This window comes from Eublepharis macularius, chromosome 5 (assembly GCF_028583425.1).
Source record: "Eublepharis macularius isolate TG4126 chromosome 5, MPM_Emac_v1.0, whole genome shotgun sequence".
NCBI lineage: Eukaryota > Metazoa > Chordata > Lepidosauria > Squamata > Eublepharidae > Eublepharis > Eublepharis macularius.
Window position 1 is genome coordinate 108,332,039 of NC_072794.1, and position 23,723 is coordinate 108,355,761.

Genomic DNA, 23,723 nt, shown 5'->3' on the forward strand with positions numbered 1-23,723 from the left:
CTACAGCTGTTAACACTTGGGATGGGGGAAGAATAAGAGAGCAATGATAGCAATAATAATACCTACTGTTACCCAGTGTCCATTTTCCCATCTCAAACATTCAATTAATTATTTTATGTTTTTCTCTCTCTCCCTCCACACACAACACACACACATAGTGCTGGTAATAAAATTTCATTATGGCTAAAACAAGATAGACATTGAACATTATTATTAAAAGCACACTGACTAAGGCTCAGTAGGTTTTCCCATGGAGTTCTTAACCAAAAGCAGGAAAGGAGGGAAGGAGTAAAGAAGGAACATATTATCTAGCTTTGTAATATCTTAGCTGAGCATTGTGTTTTCTCAGGAACCTTATAAATCTTGGCCATGGTCAAAGGATCTTTAACAGGAACTGAGGGAAGGGGGAAGAAGAACATCTTTACTGAGGATTATTCTTCCCCTTCCTGTCTCAGGTACCTTATAAAACCTACACATGACTTGAGACCCAAGCCAAGGGGCAGGAAGGAGCCAAAGGGATCTTAGCCCTGTGATTCACTGCCTTTAATCAAGCCAGGCAATGAACCTGGTAAATAAAAGTGGTGATTTAAATCTCCATTCACTTTACACAGTGGATGCAAGGCACATATATTTTTTTACTTTAGAATCTGTATAGTAAGTACTTCAAGAAACAGAAACTTCAAGAAAATGCCTAATACTGTTTCTATAAACATGTAAACCAGGATGAATATGAGATAAAATAGGTATTATACATGCAGATACATGTAGGGTGTCAAAATAAGTTACCCAGAACACTAACAGCACAATCGGGGGGGGGGGGGAGCACTCAGGGAGCCAACTAAGAGTTACATCAGAATAACCCCTCCTACACCAATGCTGTGCTGCAGCATCACTCCATCGCAGCCCTCTGACAGTGTGCAGCCACAGTGGCTCGGTGCCAGCATAACTATGACATAAATCCCTGTGCCTGTGCCCAGGCAGGCATGCGAGGAAGTAGGGCACTACTTAGTTGGCTCCCTAAGTTGTTTTGGGCCTGGGCACAACCCCAGCAGCAGTGGAAAATTACACTTTGAAAAACGATGGCGTAGCCCATTAGCACCCATTCTAGGGAAAAATTGTATTCCCTTCCCAGCCCTGCCCAAGCAACCTGGTGGAGCATAGGATGCCGGCTATTGTGAGGACCAATTTGCTCACACTGCCGCAGTGGCCTTTCCCGCACCCAATCAGCTCTGCGGGCACCCTACATAACCCCTGGCTGGGGCAGGCACAGTGTCAAGGATCCATATGCTTGCCTGCAACATTTAGTCTGAATCTCAGAATTTTCAATCAGTCGAGAAAGTCAATTTTGCCTTTAGGAATACAAAGCAGTAACAGTCAGTTCCACATTATATTTTACATGTGTCCTCACCAGGGACTTTTAGTCAGATGACAGCTGAGAGTTCCTTCCTAGAAACTTAATTCTCAAGTGCACAGGGGCTTAATTTGGATCAGGCCACTATCACACAGGGAGGGAGGGCTTTTGCACTACCACCTCAACCCCATGCTATCTTCCTGACCAAAAACAGCCCCAGGGGTGCTATAAGCCATGCTATTTGACACTAGTGGCAGAAGCCCTTTGTCCCCATGTATCACTGCCCAAATTTGAATCAGGGCTCTGCATATGTGAGAACTGAGCTACCAGTGAGGAACTTGCTGTTGATATCCAATTAAGAATTCCCATGGTGGACCTGGAGAGGACAAATATAAAATTTGTAGATAGGAAAAAAAGGAAAATTCTCAGAATCTGAGAATCTCTGCTCCAATTCATAGTCATTATTATAGATAGACTAAAGACAAAATACTACTGCAGTCTCCATCTTAGTTAAAAACTACACATTCTTTACGAACTACTGAATCTACAAGACAATTAATTACAATTAACTGTTTTTTCCTCTGTGTTGATTATGTGAGAGGGAATTAGTAAGCAGTATCAACAGCAGTAGTTTAAACAGGTCTCTAATCTTACCTCTTCACAAACTTCCCGCACAGCAGCCACGCTGGGCTCCTCTTCAGGCTCCATACCACCTCCTGGAACAATCCATCTATCTGGATGACGACTACTGCTCACTAACAGCACCTGCCAATGACAACAGAATACACATTAATTTATATATGGATGTGCATCTTTAGGGTCAATAAATATGGAATACAACTTTGCTGTACAAGTAAGCTGCTTATTGGAAAAAATAACTGAGTTCCTATGAGAATTCATTCTGTCCCTGATCCTCTCTCTACATACACAGTGGACTAACTGAAGCTAAATGAAACCTCTTTATTTTAGCTTGAAATACCTATTATTATTATGTTTTATAAAAAGGATGTGATACATAAGATCTTACATTGTCAAATTTATCCTTCCAGAATATAATACTAAATAAAGCAATTTACAGAAAGACAGCCTTCATAACCCTATATAATGTCTTCAAATGATCACATAAAACGATTTTTCCAAATATGAACAACTTTGCTTTTTCAATAGAATAGCATGGCAATTTTAGCAGTTATTAGAAAACGTAATATTCTAAGTCTTTTCTTACGATATCATCTAGATAACACAGTAAAACTCATGATTCAGCTGGTATACTAACAGTAGTCATCTGTTCTATACTCCAAAAAAACAACTTTTTAAAAAAGTATGATGTCACATTCTCCACAAAAAAACAGTGTTTCTTACCTGTAACTGTTGTTCATCGAGTATCTTCTGTGCAGACACACATTGGGACTGCGCACGCGCAGGCCGGCCGCTGAGAGATTTTTCTAGCTTTTAGATATGTTAAAGGGGACGCTCGCGCCCACCGCGCACGCGCAGTAGCGTTCCCGCCAAAACGCAGTTGTTAGGGCGAGCATCCCCGCCATTCCCTCAGTTCACCTGAGCCGCCGGAGAGCGAAACCAGAATAAGTAAATTAAATAACACTCACAGTGGGGCAGGCGGGAGGGAATGTGTGTCTGCACAGAAGATACTCGACGAACAACAGTTACAGGTAAGAAACACTGTTTTTTGTCATTGTCCTTCTGTGCAGCCCCACACTGGGAGTATAGCGAGCTACTCACCAATGGGGGCGGGTGTGAGAAATTAATTGAACAAGGACTGCAATACAGCTGTTCCAACTGCTGATTCTCGCCTTGCATTCACATCTAGAGAGTAGTGCTTGATGAAAGTATCGGGTGAAGACCAGGTCGCAGCTTGGCAGACGTCCCGAAGCGGAATCCCTCGTAGGAAAGTGGCAGAGGCAGCCTGGGCTCGAGTGGAGTGGGCTGTCACCAAAAAGGGACACTGAGTACCAGTCTGTCGATAACATAGTTTAATCGCAGAGACAATCCAACGAGATAGAGATTGGGAGGACACCGCCAATCCCTTGCGTGGTCCAGCATAACACACAAACAAGGCAGAAGACTTCCTAAAGCCTCTTGATCTATGTAAATAATATAATAAAGCCCGTTTGAGATCTAATGTGTGAAGTGCTTTCTCTGCAGGTGAGGTGGGGTGTGGGAAAAACACTGGCAAAATTATCTTTTATTTTAAGTGGAATTGTGAAACTACTTTGGGCTGGAACTCAATACTAGTGTAGTATCACCTTCTGGGGAAAGAACTGCAAAAATGGAGGGTCAATGCGTAGTGCGGTAAGCTCACCCACCCGCCTCGAAGACATAATGGCTACCAGAAATGCCACCTTTAGCGTCAGAAAGACAAAGGGCAGGACGCAAGTGGCTCAAAAGGTGGGAGCATCAGCTGAGAGAGCACCAAAGGCAAGCTCAATTGGGGAACCGGAGGGTGCCTAGGGGGATAGGTCTTGAACAGCCCCTTCAGAAATTGTTTGGATAGGTAGTGAACAAAGACAGTCTTGCCGTCAACTCGCTCATGGAAAGCTGAAATAGCAGCCATGTACACCTTAATACTGCTCACAGAGAGCCCCGAGGTATGAAGGGCTAAAAGGTATTCCAACACCAACGGTAGTGGGCAGGAGAAAGGAGAAAACCCCGTGGGGGCTAACCAATGTGAGAAACGGGACCATTTACTCCAATACGACACCCTGGTAGAGAGCTTTCTGGCATTAAGGATGACCTGAGTAACCTCTGCAGACAGGGCTACATTGGCGGATGAAGCAGCCAAGCCGTCAAACTCAGAGCCATGAGGTTGTGGTGCCACACGCCGTCCCGGTGCAACAGATCCGGAACCAGTGGGAAGTGTATGAGGCGACCCTCGGATAGGGAGAGGAGAAGGGGAAGCCACTCCTGACGGGGCCAATAAGGGGCAATCAGAATACAGTGGGTTTTGAAGGCTCGAATTCTGCAGAGCACCTTGTGTAGAAGGGGGGTGGGAGGGAAGGCGTAGAAAAACCCCTGGGACCAAGGGATTTGAAACACATCCCCCAACGAAAGTGGGTCCACCCCCACTCGGGAGCAAAAGCTGAGGGCTTTCTTGTTGTGTGCTGTAGCAAAGAGGTCTATCGAGGGGAAGCCCCATTGCCGGAAGACCTGGCTGATGTATTTTGTCCCCAGGGACCATTCGTGCTGCTCTAGGAACACCCTGCTCAGTAAATCGGCCGTGGTGTTCACGGTCCCGGCAATGTGGATGGCTTGGGCATGGACGTTGTTGCGAATAGCCCACTCCCACAGAGTCGTGGCTTCGGCACATAGCTTGAGCGATGCCGTTCCCCCTTGCCTGTTCAAATAATAGCAGGCAGTCATGTTGTCCGAGAGGACCTGCACCCGTCTGTTGCGAAGGAAACCTGCAAGAGAAGCAAGGGAGTAACGGATCGCCATAAGTTCCAAAACATTGATATGCAGAGCAGTCTCTGCAGGGGACCAAGTATCCTGCACGGACACTGTACCGCAGTGCCCCCCCCCAGCCTAAGTTAGAGGCATCCGAGGAGACTGTCACCTCTGCCAAGAAGGGACCAAAGGCACATCCCTCGGACAGGTTAGCACGAGAAGCCCACCATAGGAGGGACCTAATAACTGGCCTGGGGATAGAGAACCGCCACTGTTGACTCATAGTCAGCGGGTTATAGTTGCGGACGAACCAGTTTTGCAAGGGTCTCATACAGAGTCGTGCAAAAAAGACCCATAAGCCCCAACATGGTCTGAATCGTAAGGGCTGATTGATAACGGTGGGAGATAAAAAATTGTGCCAGGGAACATAACCTACGCAATCTATCTTGGGGCAGAAACACCCAGCCATGCAGGGAGTCAAGGCTCAACCCAATGAAGCGAATTGTCCTGGAAGGGACAAGAGAAGATTTCTGCCAATTTATCAGTAGGCCTAGCTGGGACAAAAGGGATGTAACAAGGCCAATATGGGCACAAAGGGAGTCTATCGTAGGCCCCACTAGGAGCCAGTCATCCAAGTAGGGGTAAATAGTGCAACCCTTGGAACGTAGAAAAGCCACCACGGGTGCCATACACTTCATGAAGACACGAGGGGCGGAGGCCAGACCAAAGGGCAGCACCGTATACTCGAAGACAGTACCTCCACATATGAAACGGAGGTATTTCCTATCGTCCTCTGCAACAGAGATGTGAAAGTAAGCGTCCTTCAGGTCGATAATGGCAAACCAAACATCAACCTCAAGGAGCTCAAGGACCTTAGCAAGGGTCAGCATACGGAACTTCTGATATTTAACAAACTTATTGAGGTTTCTCAGGTCCGGTATAGGCCGTGAACCTCCATCCTTTTTGGCAACCAGAAAATACCTGGAGTAAAACCCACAAGAAGATGCAAGATCAACTTTGCGAATTGCACCCTTGTTTAACAAATCAAGAACATTGAGCTTGAGAACATCAAAACAATCGGGGGACAAACGAGGGGGCCAAGAAAGCGGGGGAACATTTTCAAAGAACAACTTGTAACCATTAGTAACAATGGAAAGAACCCAAGAGTCATCAGCAATAGACTTCCAAAAGGGTAGATAAGGGCGCAGTCTGTCCAAGAAGGGACAAGTCGACTGCGAGTCCCAATGTTCTAGTCAGAATAACGATTTCTGTCCCTGGCCAGATGCCTTAGGAGACTGAGGATGGGACTGCTTCCCTCTTGGCCTAGACGAGCGTTTAAAGGAATGTCGCTGGGAAGCAGGGAAGGAACGCTGCCCATAGTGCTGTTGATATGGGTACCTTCCTTGTCGCTGCTGGTAGGTTTGCTGATAAGGCGCCGAGTAAGGCTGGGACCTTTGGAAACAAGGCCTGGAAGCGTAGGGTTGCGGAGGAGCAATGACATCCAAGGACTTGGCTGTCTGATGGTTCTTTTTCATCAAGGACAAGGATTCATCCGTTCTTTCCGCAAACAAGAGACTCCCTTCAAACGGAAAGTCCTCAATCTTGGTATGCTTATCATAGGGAAGCGCCGTAGATCTAAGCCATGCATGTCTGCGAAGAACCACGGAGGATGCCATGGACCGAGCGGAGCAGTCAGCAGTGTCTTTCCCAGCGGTCATTTGTTGCTTTGCCAGCTTGACAGCTTCCGCCTGCAAGGCCTTTACCAAGGGCCGACGATCAGCAGGCAAGTCAGGGATGTAAGATGACAACCGCTGCCAGAGGAAGAGGTTATAAGATCCCATGATGGCCTGGAAGTGGGCAATACGGAAATTCAGGGAAGCCAAGGAATAGACCTTGCGACCTATTGTGTCCAGCCTTCGGCCCTCCTTATCCGCCGGTGCGGATAGGGAGCCATGACGGTAGCGCGACTGTACCTCTTCAGCCACAAGAGATGATGGTTTAGGGTGGCTAAAGAGGAACGGGCAGTCCTGTTGTTTAAGCCTATAATACTTCTCTATCTTCCGAGAAGTGGCTGGCATTGAGGAAGGCGCTTGCCACAGAGAGTGGGCGATGTCCAGGAGGTCCTTGACCGGAGGAAAGGCGATGGAGGCCGGAGAACCAGAGTACAAAGCCTCCAATATCTTGTTCTTTGGCTTGGAAGTGGACGTAGAGACATCCAGGTCCAAGGCAGCTGCCATGCGACCCATCTCTTCCACGAACAACCTATAGTCGTCACTGGGAGAAGAGGATCGTGTATCACCTACTGTCTCCTCGGGCGACGCTTCAGATGCTAGTTCCGACACATCGGAACAGCAAGCCTCCTCCTCTTCCTCCGAGGCGGAGAATTCTGGCAACGGATCCCGAGGATGGTACGGAACCGAGAATGCCATTAGAACCAAAGAGGCAGGCAGGGCTGGCAGGCGGGGGGGGCAGCCGGAACCGAAGTCGCGTGCTGAACCGCAGCATAAGAGGTGGAAGGCTGGGTGGATGCGAGCTGCGGAGGTTGGTTTTGGAGAGCACCTGCAGCAGACTGAAGCCAGACCACAAAATCCTGCCAGGAAGCCAGGTTCCCAATCCCCGGAACAGATTGACAGGGAGGAAGCGTTGGTGGAAGGGCCACAGAGGATTGTTGCGACCACTGTGGGAGATGAGTCGGAGCCGGGTGACTGATCGGAACCGAGAGGAGATGAGACGGAACCGCCTGACTGGTCGGAACCACAAGGAGATGAGGCAGAACCGCCTGACTTGTCGGAACCGAGAAGCCCGGGAAGGCGGGATCCGGGAGCAGAGACCGCTCGAAGGCTACAGGCTCCGGTTGGAAGTCAACATAGTCGGGGATCGGCGTGCGAGGTGGCGAGGGCGTGTTCCAAGACCACCTCCTCCGGGATGGTGGGCGGAGGGGACCTGTCCTTACAACTCTTAGTAGACGATGAGCACTTTAAATGCTTCGTCTTAGCCTTGGCCTTCCTTGGCGGGGGCTTCAAAGCAGCCCAAGGAGTAGCAGGCGAATCCGAAGCCGAGCGCTTCTTCAAACGGGACCCCGGTGCACTCGACACAGAACGGGTCGGAGACTTGGCCGGAACCAAGGGGGGGGGGCTTAGTCGGATCCGAGGATCTCAAGGCAGCAGATGAGGCAGTAGGAGACTGCGGTTTCTCCCCAGACTGCTTCCCCGGTTGTCCCTTAGGAGGGAGAAGGTTGGACTCCCACAGAAAAGCCTTAAGGAGGGCATCCCTATCATTCCTCGCCCTGGGAGTAAACCCCTGGCAAATAGAGCACTTGGGAACATTGTGGCCTTTGCCCAAACAGAAAAGGCAGAGATCATGACCATCCAACTGGGTCATCTTCGTGCCACAACGCTGGCACTTCTTAAAAAGGGAAGACTGAGACATTTCGGAGAACACTTTACCGATGGACAAACTTCGCTAGAAGGAACCTCTCTCGACGGCGGCGAAAGAAGAACTGAGGGAATGGCGGGGATGCTCGCCCTAACAACCGCGTTTTGGCGGGAACACTACTGCACGTGCGCGGTGGGCGCGAGCGTCCCCTTTAACATATCTAAAAGCTAGAAAAATCTCTCCGTGGCCGGCCTGCGCGTGCGCAGTCCCAATGTTGGGCTGCACAGAAGGACGACGACGAACATGCATAAAATCTGCACCGGACGAACCATGTCTTTTGATATTTGCCATCATAGAAATAATACATTTGTTCTAACCTTTAAGGAATGGAGTAAAACTTTTTTTTAAAGTTCTCTTTCAACTGAGCAGATAAAAAATCCAGACAGATACATTTTTGCTGGATTCTGGGGTAGGTATACCCAAATCCTTTTCTAATTTGTATAAAAATAACTGATCACCTTATCATGCGCCAACATAGATTATAGAAGCTAACTGTTCCCCTTTTTTGTTCATTAATTTGCTCAAACAAATTTAGACCCCTTAATGGCCTCTGCAAACTTAAAAAGTGACTTAACTGTTAATATTACAGCCTATTTGAAAATATTTATACAAAGGTGGTTTAACTGGTCTTTTCTTTAAGAGCTGATCTTATTATACTATTATTTCATTACAAATCAATGTACTAATATTTGCCAGTTCATTGCTGTCCCAGTAGAATATATCACTTCATAATGCAACTCCAGTGATCTATTAAAACCTTGCAAGTTTCCAAGAGTGAATTTCCTATTCCAGTTACTCTTGTGTTGGCAAAATACATAAAGAAGTGGCTGAACAACTTTGTCCTTTTATGACATTGTCACCTGTACAGTACCAAATGCTGTCATCAAAGTACTGACAGTTATTACTTACAGTTTGCTTTCTGGGGTAGCAAAAAGCAGCTGGAATACAAAACAATCTCATAAATCTATGCATTTTGCAACTGAGGTACTTTCTACCACAAGCCTATTTAACATATTGAAGTAAAAAAATACCCCATGAGATGGTTAAGAAAACAGTGATCCAAGGAAACATTTTTAACTGCTCTGAGGAGATACAACCCTTCATGACAACCTGCTGACCCTTCCTGATAGCCTAGATAATAGTTACCTCACCACATAGAGATACATTCTTGGGGAAGAAATTATAAATATTAGATTCTTTCCTTTAACATTCATGGAATTTTGTTGTTTTTTTAGTATCTTAGGGTTCAAAACATACTTTTTGTCTTTTTAATTTTTTGAAAAATTAGTTTTGTAAAAGAACCTCACCTGTGTGAATTATTTAATATACAAAAAGGGAGGGGAAAATCTATGCAAAAGAAACATTCTGCCTCATGTCGTGGTGTGTTCTCAAGGTATGGATGTTTTAGTACTGTGAAATACAAGGACTTGTGCCACCATAAACAAAAATGTCTTTCTGGCAACTGTTCTGCCCCAAGGTATGTTAGGTATTTGGTTTGGGGTAGAAATATATTCCAAATGCAATATATGTAAGGGTTTGGGGGAGGGGGGGTTACAGGATTACTTGAAGGTTAAAGAAGTTGCTAGAACAGGAAGATGAGGGCTTAAATTTTTCCCAAATACAAATACCTACAAAGATTTTGAGCAATCTGTCATCTGTATAAAAATTATACCATAATTAATGAAGCAGAGCATGTAGGGACTTTATTTGATCCGTTTGCATTGGTCTAGAATCTAGAAATGTAGTATCTGCTAACCCATATCTTGATAGATTTTGAAAACTGGCAAACCCATCCCAACTCTAGAATTTGACTAAAGTAATGCAGATCTAGGCTGCAATCCTAAAGACACCTGGAAGTAAGCCTCACTGAATTATGGGATTAAATTTTCAGCAGATTAATTAGGACTGCTCCCCTAGCTACTCCAGGGTCTTACAGCACTTTTCTAAACAGAGTCAATGAGATTAGAAGGGTGTAACTCTGTTTAGGATACCAGTAATGGTTGCCAAAATTAATTTTCAGCATAACATCTGCCAAGCTGTACCTTCTGGGAAGGTACCCACAAGAAGCCACCTAATATTGGGGGCCAGACTGACTTCCTTGTGACTGGTTCAGGGGGATAGCATCTAATCATTATGTGACTAGCTAAGCAGCACCACTTTCCAGTTAATGTCACATTCCATCACTGTGTACTCTCTTCCATCTTCATTTTTATTTGGTTGTTTTAATATTCTCAAGCAGGGCGGCCTCAAGGATATATCACTCTACATACCAGGCCATGACTAAGCTACTGCATAGACCCACTCCTCTTTCGAAACATCTTGATGGCTAACCATCACTCTGCAGCTTCCATATTTCAGGTCCTTCTTTGTGCCATACAGTGGCAGGGGGCAAGGTTAGGGTTTTGAAAGAGGCCCTGAATATCCTAGAGGACAATTGGGAGACAAGTGCTCTGGTTGAGGGAAAGAGGTAATGGGGAAATGGAGCCTTTCGTCTAGCGTTTGATGGCTCCTGGGGACACCCATATTCTCTACCACTTTTGTGTCCTTCAAATCTACATTCATCAGGGTGGAGGGTTTGCCTATGAGACATTTCATCTCCTGCCTCCAAATGCTTAAGGTGCTACATAAGGTCTCCAGGTAGCCTCTGCTAGGCCTCAAATCAGAAAAATGAATGAGTATTAGGCACTCTGATATTCCTCCTCTCTCCAGAAGTGAGTGTACTTAAGCTTGCCTTGCCAGTTTCTTCTTCCTGGTCATTTGTAAAGCTGGCTTGAAATAGCCACTTACAACAGCATACCTCTAATCTTAATAGTAACTCTCACAAGACATCTTTGACCTCATGTCTGTGCACACTGGTGCTGCTGTCTTGGCAATGGAGCCTGGCATACTAATTAATACTTGGCTACCACTCATAGTATGTGTGCAGAAATACCTTTTTATTTCGCAGTCTGGCCTTAACAAAAAACCCACATTTAGTTTTTAAAAATTTTCTTCCTCCTGCAAGGAGACAGGTAGGAAGGGAGATGTCATTTGCTCTAAAGTATCATCCAAGTAGCAACCATCAGCTCACCCCTTGGTGGAATCTGGCGTCTAGAAGGGACAGAGAGACTTGCGTGGTAAGAGACTCACTACTGCCACATGAAGCGGACAAATGGCTAGCTGCCTAGATAAAGACTCCAGGGTGATGGGAAGTTTTAAAACTTTTTAGCTAAATTAAAGAGCCTGCCTTACAGCAAGATCAGTTAGGGTATGAACGGAGTGAGAGAGAGAGGAATTGCATGTTTACACCTTTCTTTTGCATTTCTTGTACCATCCATTACCGTATATGGACTTTTTACTTTTAAATTCTTTACTGTTTTTTTAATAGCTTTTTATTAGTTTCCTCATATAGGAATAGGGGAGGACAAGGGAAAAGGTAGGGAGGAAATATCCAATATATATCATAGAGTCTGCTCGAGTTAGAATTCTACTTATCTATGTCCTTTCATCATAACATTTCATCAAACATTTAACTGTGATTATTAATAATACTTTACAGTAGTGTCTTCATATAGTTACTACATTCAAGTCACTATATTTGTATTTTATCCATTCATAAAATGGTGTCCATGGGGCTGCAAAATCTTCTTCTATTTGTCCTTTCATTAATGAAATTAGTTTGCCCATTTCTGCATTTTCCATTATCTTCGCTATCAATTCTTCTTCTCGGGGTATTATTGCTCTTTTCCAGAAGGATGCCAATAGAGTTCTTGCTGCTGTTACTCCATGGATTATAAAATATTTCTGAACTTTTCCAATTTCTTCTGGTACACAATTTAACAAAAATATCTCAGGTTTAAAAGGGATTGTACATTGTAAAATTTGTTGTTACAGGTTATGCACCATTATCCAGAATTTGTGGACTTCTTTACATGTCCACCACATATGATAAAATGTTCCTGTGTGTTTCACACATTTCCAACACTTGTTTGACATATGTTTATACATTTTAGCTAGCCTATCTGGTGTCAAGTACCATCTATAAAACATCTTATACAGATTTTCTTTAAAAGCAACTGATTTAGTTATTTTAATGTTAACTTTCCATATCTTATTCCACTGCATCAAATCCAAGTTATATCCTAAGTTTTGTGACCATTTCGTTTTATATTCTTCCACTCCCTTTTTTCCAATCGCATTAAAAACACATAAATCTTTTTTATCAGTTTCTCATCAGAGTTACACAGCAAAGTTTTGAATGCATTTTGTTCTAAGTAAAAGCCTCCCAGTGTTTTATCTTTATTGTATCTGGACTCAATCTGAGCCCTTGCCCACCAATCTAAATTAAAACCTTGTCTTTGGAGTTCTTCTTTTGATTTTAATACTCCTTTATAATCTAAAAGATCTCTGTATCTAATACTTTTATCTAGGGAAAACGTCTTTAGTTGTGAGAATGCTTCTAAAAGTGAAACCCATTGTGGAACCTTCTTGTAAATTTCCGGTACAATTCTTTCCCATATAGTCATAATGGATTTCCTAATCAAATGATTCTTGAAATATTTATGCCCTTTAGCTTTCCCATACCATAGAAAAGCATGCCAACCTAATTGCAAATCATGTCCTTCTAGGGCAAGTAATCTTTGATTTTCTAGTAAAATCCAATCTCTCATCCATACCAGGCAACATGTTTTATAATATATTCTCCAATCCAGTAAAGCAAAACCTGCAATATCTTTGAAATCTTGGAGTCTTTTCAGCTTAATCCTTGGTTTCTTCCCTTGCCATATAAATTTAGATATTATCTTATTTAGTTCTTCAAAGAAAGTCTTATTGATACAAATTGGGATAGTTTGATATAAGAAGATAATCCGTGGTAATATATTCATTTTAATAGTTGTAATTCTTCCCAATAGCAAAAGCTGTAATCCTTCCATTTCTCTAAGTCATTTTTAATTTCTTGTAACAGTTTCATATAATTATCTTTCATTAATGAACTACATTTAGCTGTTAAATAGACTCCTAAATATTTAACCTTCATTGCAAGTTAAAATCCTGTCACTTCTGTGAATTCCATTTTGGGGGGCATTGTCATGTTCTTCATTATCACATTAGTTTTCTGGTAATTAATTTTCATTCCTGCCATCTCACCATATTCTTTGAGGCAATCCATTAATTTCTTTATTGATTCTAGAGGTTCTTCCACTATAAATAGTAAAACATCTGTGAATGCCTGTACTTTATATTTATGCCCTTTGATGGATGCTCCCTTAATCGCCATATCGCTCCTTATGTTCCTTATCAGTACTTCCAGCATCAAAATAAATATTAATGGCGAAAGGGGGCAGCCTTGTCTCGTTCCTTTTTTAATCTCTATATTTTCAGTATAATCGTCATTTATAAATTTTTTTGCCTTCTGCTTTTTGTAAATGGCTTCAACCGCTTTTGTAAATTCTGTTCCAAATTCCATCTCCTTCATCTGTTCAATAAAAAAATTCCAATTAACGTTGTCAAAGGCTTTTTCAGTGTCTAAAAGTATCATGGCCATCTGCTTCTCTGGATGTTGTTCATAATATTCCAATAGATTTAAGGCAATTCTAACATTATTTCTCAGTTGTCTTTTGGGAAGAAATCCCATCTGATCTTGATGCATTATATCTATTAGTACTTTTTTCAACCTCGTAGCTAAAATTGTAGCAAAGATTTTATAGTCACAATTAAGCAACGATATAGGACGATAGTTCTTAATTTCTCTCCTGTCTGTTCCTTCTTTATGTATTAATGAAATTGTTGCTTCCATCCGTGATTCCGGCAAGGATACCTCTTCTACCACTGTACAGATCATATTTTTAAAGGGTAGGAGGACAGTATCTTCTAATGCTCTATAATATTATGCTGGTAGCCCATCTGGGCCTGGAGTCTTGCCATTATTTTGCTTTTGTATAGCTTCCACTATTTCCATTGGCGTAATTGGATCAGTCAACCACTTTCTTTTCTCTTCTGATAACTTTGGTAAATCTTGTTTTCCCAAATATTGTTTCTGTATTTCAATTGGTATTTCCAGCTTACCATATAATTTCTTATAAAAAGTTTCCACAATTTTCCTTAACTCTTCTTTTTGTGTCTTTTCTTTCTTCATCATATAAGGAATAAATAAATCTTTTCTCTTTTTCTTTTCTCAATTTATATGCCAACCACCTCCCTGATTTATTAGCATGTTCAAAGTGGTTTTGTTTAGCAAACTTAAATCTTTTGTGACATCTCTTCAGTCAGTAATACATTTATTTGATTTTGTAATGCCTTAATTTTACCTTTTAACGTTACATTTGAGGGCTCTTTTTAAAATTCTTTTTCATTCTTCTCCAAACTTTCCACAATATCTTTATATCGTTGTTGTTTCTCTGTTCTCCGTTTAGCTGCGTATCTTATTGCCAGTCCTCTAAAATATGCTTTACTTGCATCCCACACAATATTCATATGAGTTTCAGGTTATATATTTTGTTGAAAGTAATGTTTCATTTCTTCTTTAACGTCTTGTAAAAAAATTTTGTTCTTCAGTAACTGGACATTCAATCTCCATCTAAATTTTTTCGGCACTTCCGCAATTTTCACCATCAAAGGATTGTGATCAGCATAGGTTCTAGGCAGTATATCCACATCCTTAATCTCTTGCACAAGGGATACCGAAGTCCAACACACATCTATTCTGGACCAAGACTTGTGAGCATCTGAGTAAAACGTGTAATCCCTTGCTGATGGATTTCTTACTCTCCAAGCATCAATCAGTTTATGTTCTTCTATCAATCTAAGGAAGGATCTTGGAAGCAATCCTTTTGAGTTCTTGCTTTTCTTTGATGTTTTCCTATCCAAATCATGGTCAAACACTGCGTTAAAATCTCCTATTAAGCACATATTCATATAAATCATATCTTGCCAATATTTCATTTAAAGCCTGATAGAATTTATCTTGGTGTTCATTTGGTGCATATATCATGGCTAGCAGAAGATTCTTTTCTCCAATGGTAATCTCAATCATTAAGATTCTGCCATCTTCCGCTGAGTAAACTAATTTCGGTTTCAGGTCTTTTTTGACACATGCTACTATACCTCTTTTTTTATTTTCCAACTCAGCAGCAACAAACATAGTCCCAAATTTTTTGCATGTCAAATAGTGTTGATCTCTTTTTCTTACATGTGTTTCCTGTAAACAAATAATATCCACATTTAATTTTTTTAATTGCTTGAAAGTTTTATTTCTTTTTTCTGATGAGTTTAGACCATTGATATTGGTTGAAAAGATCCTTATGGGTTTCGTCTCCATTATGGGTGTTCTTTATTACTATCCTCTTTATTTCTTCTGGTAGCTCTCTGTGATTTAGCTTTGTAGCTTGCAGTCTTGGAGACTGTGGGTCCAGTCTCTTCCTCCGAAGCTGTCGCGCAGTCCGGAGTTAAAGCTCCTTCATCTTTTTCTGGGGCCTCCTGCGATTTAGGTCTTTTTTTTTAATCCTTCACTTCCCTATTTCTCTTCTCTTATCTTTTCATGAAATTCTCCATCTTCTGGATCGAATCAATTTTAAATCTTTGCCCTTCAAGAGTACTTCCTCCAGAATTAACCATCGAAAAATTATTTCTTCTTTTTTTAATTTATTTGTAAGGGATATATATTCTTTCCTGCTTTGCCTTACCTTCCATGGTATCTCTTTGAGCACTCTTATCTCTCTCTCTTGTTTCTTGAGTGGCTTATCACGTAGCATTCTCAGGATGCAATCTCTTATAGCCCGTCTTACAAATTTAATATGCACTTCTCTAGGCACATTCTTTTTTTTACATAGATTGAGTTCATTCTATAAATTAGATCAATTTCTCTTGCAATCTCCTCCAGTTCTTCTTGTAAAAATTATGCCAACACTTCTCTCATCTCCGCCCTCAGATCTTGTTGTTTCTGTTCTGGGACATTTTGAAATCTTAGAATATATGCAGCTCTTTCCATTTCTAATCCCATCACTTAGTTCCATGTGATGTTTTGCTGAGAGACAATTTCCTCCGATCTCTGCAGGGCTTCCTCACTCTTTTTATCTATTGATTTAATTTGTTCCACTATATCTTGAGTTGCTTGTTTGTTCTCCACCAGTTGTGTCTGGAATTCATTCATTTTCCCTTTTAATTCACCAACTTCTGAGTTCAAGTTTTTAATTTGGTCTACCACTTGAGATAATGTACTTTGTATTTTCTGTATTCCTGTTTGCAGGACCTCTTGTAGGCTTGCTTGGGGATCTGATATAGTTCCTTGAGCCATAACTGCGGTTACTTTTGTCTGTAGCGGTGAAGGTGGAATTGCCGATTGTGCTGTTCCTTTCTTTGCTTGTTTACTCATTGTACCCAAATACACACAGTAATCTATTACGTATTATTACTCTAACGTTGTTTTAACCTAGTTATCAAAATGTTATACTCTGTATATAAATCCCCAATACATCAGTTCTTATTCCCCCACTCGTTCTCTGTCTCTCTTAACCATAATTAACACTCAGTATATCATTCAATGTTCTTTCAAAAACCTAGTATTTACTCAATCGGCCAGCAGATGGCAGCAGATGACCATTGCTCGGAGGCTCAAATAACTCAGTCAGATGACTTTACCACAGCGTGTTTCTCTTTTGCTCTCCGGAAGTTCCAAAAACAAAATAAACAGCAAGAAAAAAAAATGAGGGGAGGGAAAATGTCCTAGTCTTTCACCTCAGCCAACAACAAGGGAAAAACCAAATATAGTAATCCACACACAAGAGCATATGCAGTGTGTGAATGCTTGTAGCTGGTCCCCACCAGGGGAAGTGGTTAAGTGCTAAATTACTTATAATCACTAAATCACTATTTCCCCAGGAGTGAACAAATGCAGTAAGCCATCCCTGTGGTAACCAGTTGCTCAGTAGGGGGAGACACACCCACTAGGTGAACCATTAGAATGGCAACATGAGAAGGGAAGCTGGGAGTACTGGCTCTTAGTGAATAATTCCTAAAATGCCCAGTTGATGGCAGCATACCAAAGAAGGAAAGAGAAGAAGGAGACTCCTCAATGGTTAGGCGAGTTGCAAAAACAGCTCATTGTCAGGGGGAGACTCTGGTCTGTCACTGGGCACCTAGACACCTTGGAGGCTGGATGGAGAAGTGCTCATGGGTCAGCAGGGCTGTTCCACCACAGTATGTTTCTTAAAGGGCTTAGAACTGGGGTATATTTAAAGGACCAGTCAAGTCATTATGCTTGACTAATGATTAGGGTCAGAACAAGCAGCTTGTTCCCTTTTCTCAAGTTCTCTGAGGAGGTCGAGATCCCATTAGCCCCTCACAGAAGATCACAAAGGAAGGGGAGAGCAGTGGCAGAAGCAGGGCTCATTTGGAGGGGGAATGCGCCGTAACACTGTTCTGGCAGTTCCCCCAACAGTCAGGTGGCCTTGCCCACCTGACTTGTGGGCATTTTGGGCCATTTCAGCCTCAGTTGGGGCCGAAACAGCTCGGATCGGGGCCGAAACAGCTGGGATTGGATCAGTGCATTTTGGACCCGTTTTGGCCCGGATCGGGGCTGAAACAGCCCGGATAAGGTGGGTGCCGGGTGGGGGAACCCTCCCCTGCCCAGCACCAACCCAGTCCCAGGCAGGGGAACCCTCCCCTGCCCGGCACTGACCAGGGCCGATTCCAGACGGCCCTCCCCATCGCGAAACGTTGTGCTTCGTCGCACAGAAAACGCGATATTTCGCGTTTTCTGCGCAATGTTTCGCGATGGGGAGGGCCGTCTGGAATCGGACCAGGTCCGGGTTGTTTTGGCCCTGATCCAGGCCCGAACAGGCCCAAAATGGTCATTTCTGGCCCGTTGGGACCCATTTCAGCCGGGGTCAGGGCCAAAACCACCAGGATTGGGTCAGTGTCTGGCAGAGGTCCTTCCCCTGACTGGCACTGACCCAATCTGGGCCGTTTTGGCCCTTATCCAGGCCAAAACATGCCCAAAATTGTCATTTTGAGCCATTTTGGGCTTGTTTCAGCCTGAATGGGGGCCAAAATGGCACTGATTGGGCCACTGCCAGGTGGGGGAACACTCCCCCCCAGTCAGCCAGAGCTGCTGCAGCCTGCGCTGCCTGTCCTCCTGGTCTGCATGCCGGTCAAGGCGGTGCGTGGCCCACAGCGGCCTCCAGAGCCAGCATCCAGCACCGCTGCAGCCTGTGCTGCCCGTCATCCCCGCCTGCAGGCCAGTCGTGGTGGCCAGTGGCCCGCGGCAGTCTCCGGCCCCTGTCCTCCCGGCCTGCAAGCAGTGAGTATATCTCCCACCCACCCCCGCCGGTGTATTTTGATGGCTTTGTTGTCTGTGTGGAGCTGCTCTAATCTGTCTAGAAAAGCAAAGAAACACACTGTTCTTGAATGTTACTGTACGTCCCCCTTCCCCAGATATACAGTATGCACTGGAATTTTTAATTTAAAAATCTGTGGTTTGCTGGCTTTGTTGTCTGTGTGGAGCTGCTTTAATCTGTCTTGAAATGCATAGAAACACATTGTTCTTGAATGTTACTGTAGTTCCCCCCTCCCCAGATGTACAGAGTGCACTGGCAACATTTTTATTTAAAAATCTGTGCTTTGCTGGCTTTGTCGTCTATGTGGGTGTTGCCTTCTGACACACTTCTGGTGATGTCAGGGGGTGTGGCATATGTAAACCAGTTATGCCAATGACACACCTCTGGTGATGTCAAAAGGCGTGGCAAATGCTAATGAGTTATGCTAATGAGTTCCTGCAGCTCTTTTTCTACAAAATGACACCTGGGCGGAAGAAACAAATAACAAGAATATGCATTAATTCCAGTTTCATGTACATAGACTTAACTCCAGTTGGGAGAGAACTACTAAGAGATCCAGCAAAAGGAGTTGGTGGAGCAGTTTTCCCCATTTTCCCCTTTCCCAAGCACCTTGTCTTTGTCCTCAAATTCTTCTCTGAAGGAACAGAAAGCATCACAAGCAAGAAGTGCAGCAAGATGGGACACTGCTACAACATAGAGGAATGAGGTGAAAAAAATCTACTTCTCTCACGGCCACTCATGGTTTGAGTCAATGGAGAAGGCAAAGAAAAGCAATTTTACCAGATTCCCTCCCACTGCTGCATTTTTACTTGCAAAGTTCTCCCAACCTACAAAGAAGAGTTCTGGGACAAACAGTAGGCTGCTTGAGAAAGGTAGAGAAAGATCCACTCTGCCAACCTTTTTCATGAACTTTTTCACTGGACCAAACCCAAAGAGGTTTTCCCTCCAACACTCTAGAATGTAGAACAATGAAAAGCAAACCATACAATGGTACCATGCTGTGAAAAATTTCTGCCTCTGTCCCCAGCCTAGTCAAAAGAGAAAAAGAAGCATGTTCTTTAAAGGGTATTGCAAACAATCTATTACAACAGAGACTACTTTGAAGTAAAATGCTTAAATATATATGAGCCAGAAAAGCATGTACATTATGAGCTCCAAAAGGACTGGAAAATAATTCAAATTACTCAGTATCTGTTCATGCCTAACTTGATAAAGACATGGAAGAATCTGAATTACTTTCCCACCTCAAGCTCACGAATGAAGGAAAAAACAGATGTCATAACAAATTATAGATCCAGAGGAGTTAGCCATGTTAGTCTGTAGTAGCAAAATAGTAAAGAGTCCAGTAGCACCTTTAAGACTGACAACTTTACAGTAGCATAAGCTTTCGAGAACCACAGTTCTCTTCGTCAGATCTGACCTCAGTTCTGACAAAGAGAACTGTGGTTCTCGAAAGCTTATGCTACAGTAATGTTGGTTAGTCTTAAAGGTGCTACTGGACTCTTTACTATATAACAAATGATACTGTTGTTACAGGCAGGAGTCATTTCGTAGAAAAAGAGCTGGAGGAACTCATTAGCATATGCCATGCCTCTTGGCATCGCCGGAAGTGTGTTATTAGTATAACTGATTTGCATATGCCACACCTCCTGACATAACCTATTCTGGCTGTTTTGGACCCAATCCTGGTCATTCAGGGCCAAAATTGGGCCCAAAATGGCAAAAAGGGGCTGAAAATGGCTGAAAAGGGGCCCAAAATGGTCGGGATAGGGCCGCTGATGAGCAGGAGAGTGATCCACCACCTCTCAGAGGCCCGATCCAGGCCGTTTTGGCCCCAATCCAGTCCAAAATGGGCCCCAAATGGCCAAGAGTTAGGTGGGCGGGGCCGCCCGACATGTGACCTCTTTGGGGAACTGCCAGAACTGCATTCTTGTGAATTCCCCCTCGAAATGAGCCCTGGTTACAGGGTTTTATCATTCCACATGTACAGACCACTCCTATGAATTTTACTCAGAAGTAAATCACACCAAGTTTAACGAGACTTTCTTACCAGTAAGTATATTAAAAATTGCTTCTTTCTAAATTAATGCCAAAAAATAGCCAATCAATTCACCTATTGATGTACAGATAGGTATTTACTTATCAAGATCCAAGTCAAACTATGTCAATTCACAATTATAGGAAATGTTCCAAATCTAAACAGAATAGTCAGGAGGAGTCAGAAAACTCCCAAGCTGGTCATTTATTCTACCCTCACTGTCTGGTTTCAGTTTCTTGTGCAGCAGGAAGGGCTGTACAAGAAACAAGGAGAGACTGCAACTCAGCAGGATGCCATCCAGCCATAATTGTTAGCCTATCTTCCCACCAAAGAAGACTGTCCCAACTGGAATTTCTGTGCAGAGTGCTTCCACTATCTACCAATCATCACCTCACTGATTTGAGGAGGGTTTTCAGATTTTATGCAGGCATGGATTTTGGATTTTTATGAGCCATTTTATTCTCCAGAACTGTGTACACTAGACAGGGACAAAGTTATGCTTATATCCACTGGCAGGCACACTGAGCAAATTGGGAGGGGACCTGAGGCTAAATAGGAGGCAACCAGACAGAGCCTTCTCAGTTATGGCATCAAAATTATGGAATTCCCTCCTCAAGGAGATTCACCAGAGGGTGAAGATTTTTCTGTTTCATCTGGCATACCCTTACTGACTCTCCTTGCTTGTTTTTACTTACTGGTTTTATTACATGTACTGCTTTTAAAAGTTGGTTGTTAATGTCTTTTTAATTGCCCACCACCATGGTGGCCCTAACTGAGCAAAAAGGTGGCACAGAAATGTTTTAAATAAATAAAGGCAGGGCTTTTTTTCTGGGAAAAGAGGTGGTGGAACTCTCAAGAGGGAAATGAGGGAGAAACACACGGGCCCCCTTACAAAATGTCCATTTCCTCCAGGGGAACTGATATCTGGAGATCAGGGGGCAGGGCCACTGGACACAAGAGGTGCCAGAACGTTCCCCTGCATTCCCGCGGGGAAAAAGCCCTGAATAAAGGCAAAGGTCAGCCACAAAGACAGCTATCCTATTTGTGGTTCAGGAGACAAAGATTTTTGTTTGCCCATGCTGAAAGATAAGCAGGACTGCAGAGACGGGGGAGGAGGGGGAAACAAAGGTAAAGATAGAGTCTTTGTTCCCTGACAACTGGCAATCCACTTTCCTATGGGGGTGTGACAGATGGAGAAGCTTCTCTCTATATTAAAGAGCAAGTAGTCATATTTAAGATTCCCTAGAAAGATAAGTGATGGTAAACAATGTGTGAGAGAACCATTAATTCAAGATTTATTTATTTATGTCATTTATAGTCCGCCTTTCTCACTGAGACTCAAGGTGGATTACACAGTATGAGATTAGTACAATCTGTGTCAAGTACATTTCCAAGGATTTTTCCATAGGGTAAATAGATACAAGTTTAAAAGACCCAGCATTAGCAAGAATCCAATAAAAAGTAGAAGAACATACTGAAACAGAACATAATCACTTCTAGGATTGACATTAGACAACATAAAGCACAGGTAGTACATAGGAGTACATATCTGAGCTTTCTCAGGCATCTATCTTGAACTTAAAAGTACTGCAACTGGGGGAGGGGGAGGGGCTCAACATGCATGAGTCGTTTGTTCATGAGAAAAGCAAAACGATTGTTTTGAAATAAAACTTGAAGACATGGGCAAAGAAGCTAACCCTATCCCCCATCCCATCTTACCTTACTTTGGCTCCACTGTTTGAAGCAATTTTTCTAGAGGCCAAGCTCCAATATGGGAAGTCAGCCGGGCTGTGAGAAAAGTGCAGAAAGAAATGGAGGCAGCGAGTTAGCGGGCGGAGCAGAGTACAGCTCCCCTTACCCGCATGCTCCATTTCTGTAAAAAAACCAAAAACCTACAGACACCCCAATCCCTGCTTGAGGATAACAGAAAAGGGGAGAAAAGCTCATTTGCGTGCCAATTCAGGTATCCATGTTACTCTGCACGCAAGAATTTTAATCACCTATAGAATGGGAATACCTTCTCATACCTGCTTGAAATTTGGGAAGTAGGAATCCCTGCAGAACGGTAGAACCCCTGAAAATTTCATCCCTCTTGGGAGTGCTAGAAGTTACAACAAGAAATGCAAGTGAGAGGGGCAGCAGCACAAATAGAGCCCCCAAGCTGAGCTCCACACTGCAGTGAGAGAGCAGCGCACAGCCAGCACAGCAGGAAAGGAGGCAGCAGGCAGAGTGGATTCCCATTCCATCCCTCCACCCCTGCCTGAGCTCCAAAAGAGCACTTCAAGCCACCGCCACTGGGAGCCACCTCGTAAATTCCACAGTTTGTCCCGCCCCTCCCACCTTGCTTGGGATTCTTAGGTTTGACATTGATTCTCTTGCTGCAGTTCAATTCTGTTGGTCTTTGCTGCTTAAGCTAACAAGGGAGTTTTAATGATGAAGCAGAAAATCCAAGACTCGGGGGGGGGGACCATGGAATTTAGATGTTTTTGAAATATTTTCCCCCATAGGAAACACTGGAGAGTGCCTGGGATGGCTTGGTCAGAGGCCCATAAAATTGGATCCCAGAGTCCAATCCTCCTGAAATGTGGGGAGCCTTTAGTAGACAATCAGGAGTAGGTTTCCTGCAAATTTGGTGGAGCTTGTTTAAAAATGTCCCCAGCCCTCTACCCCGACATTTTCCCATAGAAAATAATGGCCAGATAAATCTGGATTCTCTAACCTGGATCAGGGAATCTGACCAGTATTTCAGGGATAGTGATTTTTTTTTTGGTATCCCTGAAACCCAGATCTGGATCACCAAGATTTTTCTTTGGTGCACACCCCTAGTATTGACTACTGAGGGAAATTACGATCTCAGCGACTCAAGTTCAATTCCCTGCTCTGCCATGGAAGTTTGCTGGGTAATCTTGAGCCCATCACACAAACTCAGTATAATCTATCTCACAGGGTTGTTGTGAGGGAAAAATGGAGGAGAGGAGAACAACATAAGATGCTTTGGATCCCCTTTAAGGAGAAAGGCAGGGTAAAAATGAATAAAATAAACAACTGAAATTAAACTGGCAGGATGAAAGTACAAAAGCTAACAGCAATGACCACTAATCTAAACTTTATAGTGCACGGAGGTTAGATGTTTGCAAAAGTACATGACAACGTGAACACAAAGGGAGACTCTTAAGAAAGTTTG

The 23,723-nt window shown here is 43.3% G+C and overlaps 1 protein-coding gene across 1 annotated transcript in view; it reads right to left on the reverse strand.

Moving 5' to 3' along the window:
- Nucleotides 1-23,723, reverse strand: part of NUDT3 (nudix hydrolase 3) — a 65,034-nt gene that overhangs the window by 22,589 nt on the left and 18,722 nt on the right. The window contains exon 2 of the mRNA XM_054980277.1: nucleotides 2,006-2,116. Coding sequence (XP_054836252.1) covers nucleotides 2,006-2,116 — 111 coding nt within the window. The remainder of the gene's footprint in view (nucleotides 1-2,005; nucleotides 2,117-23,723) is intronic.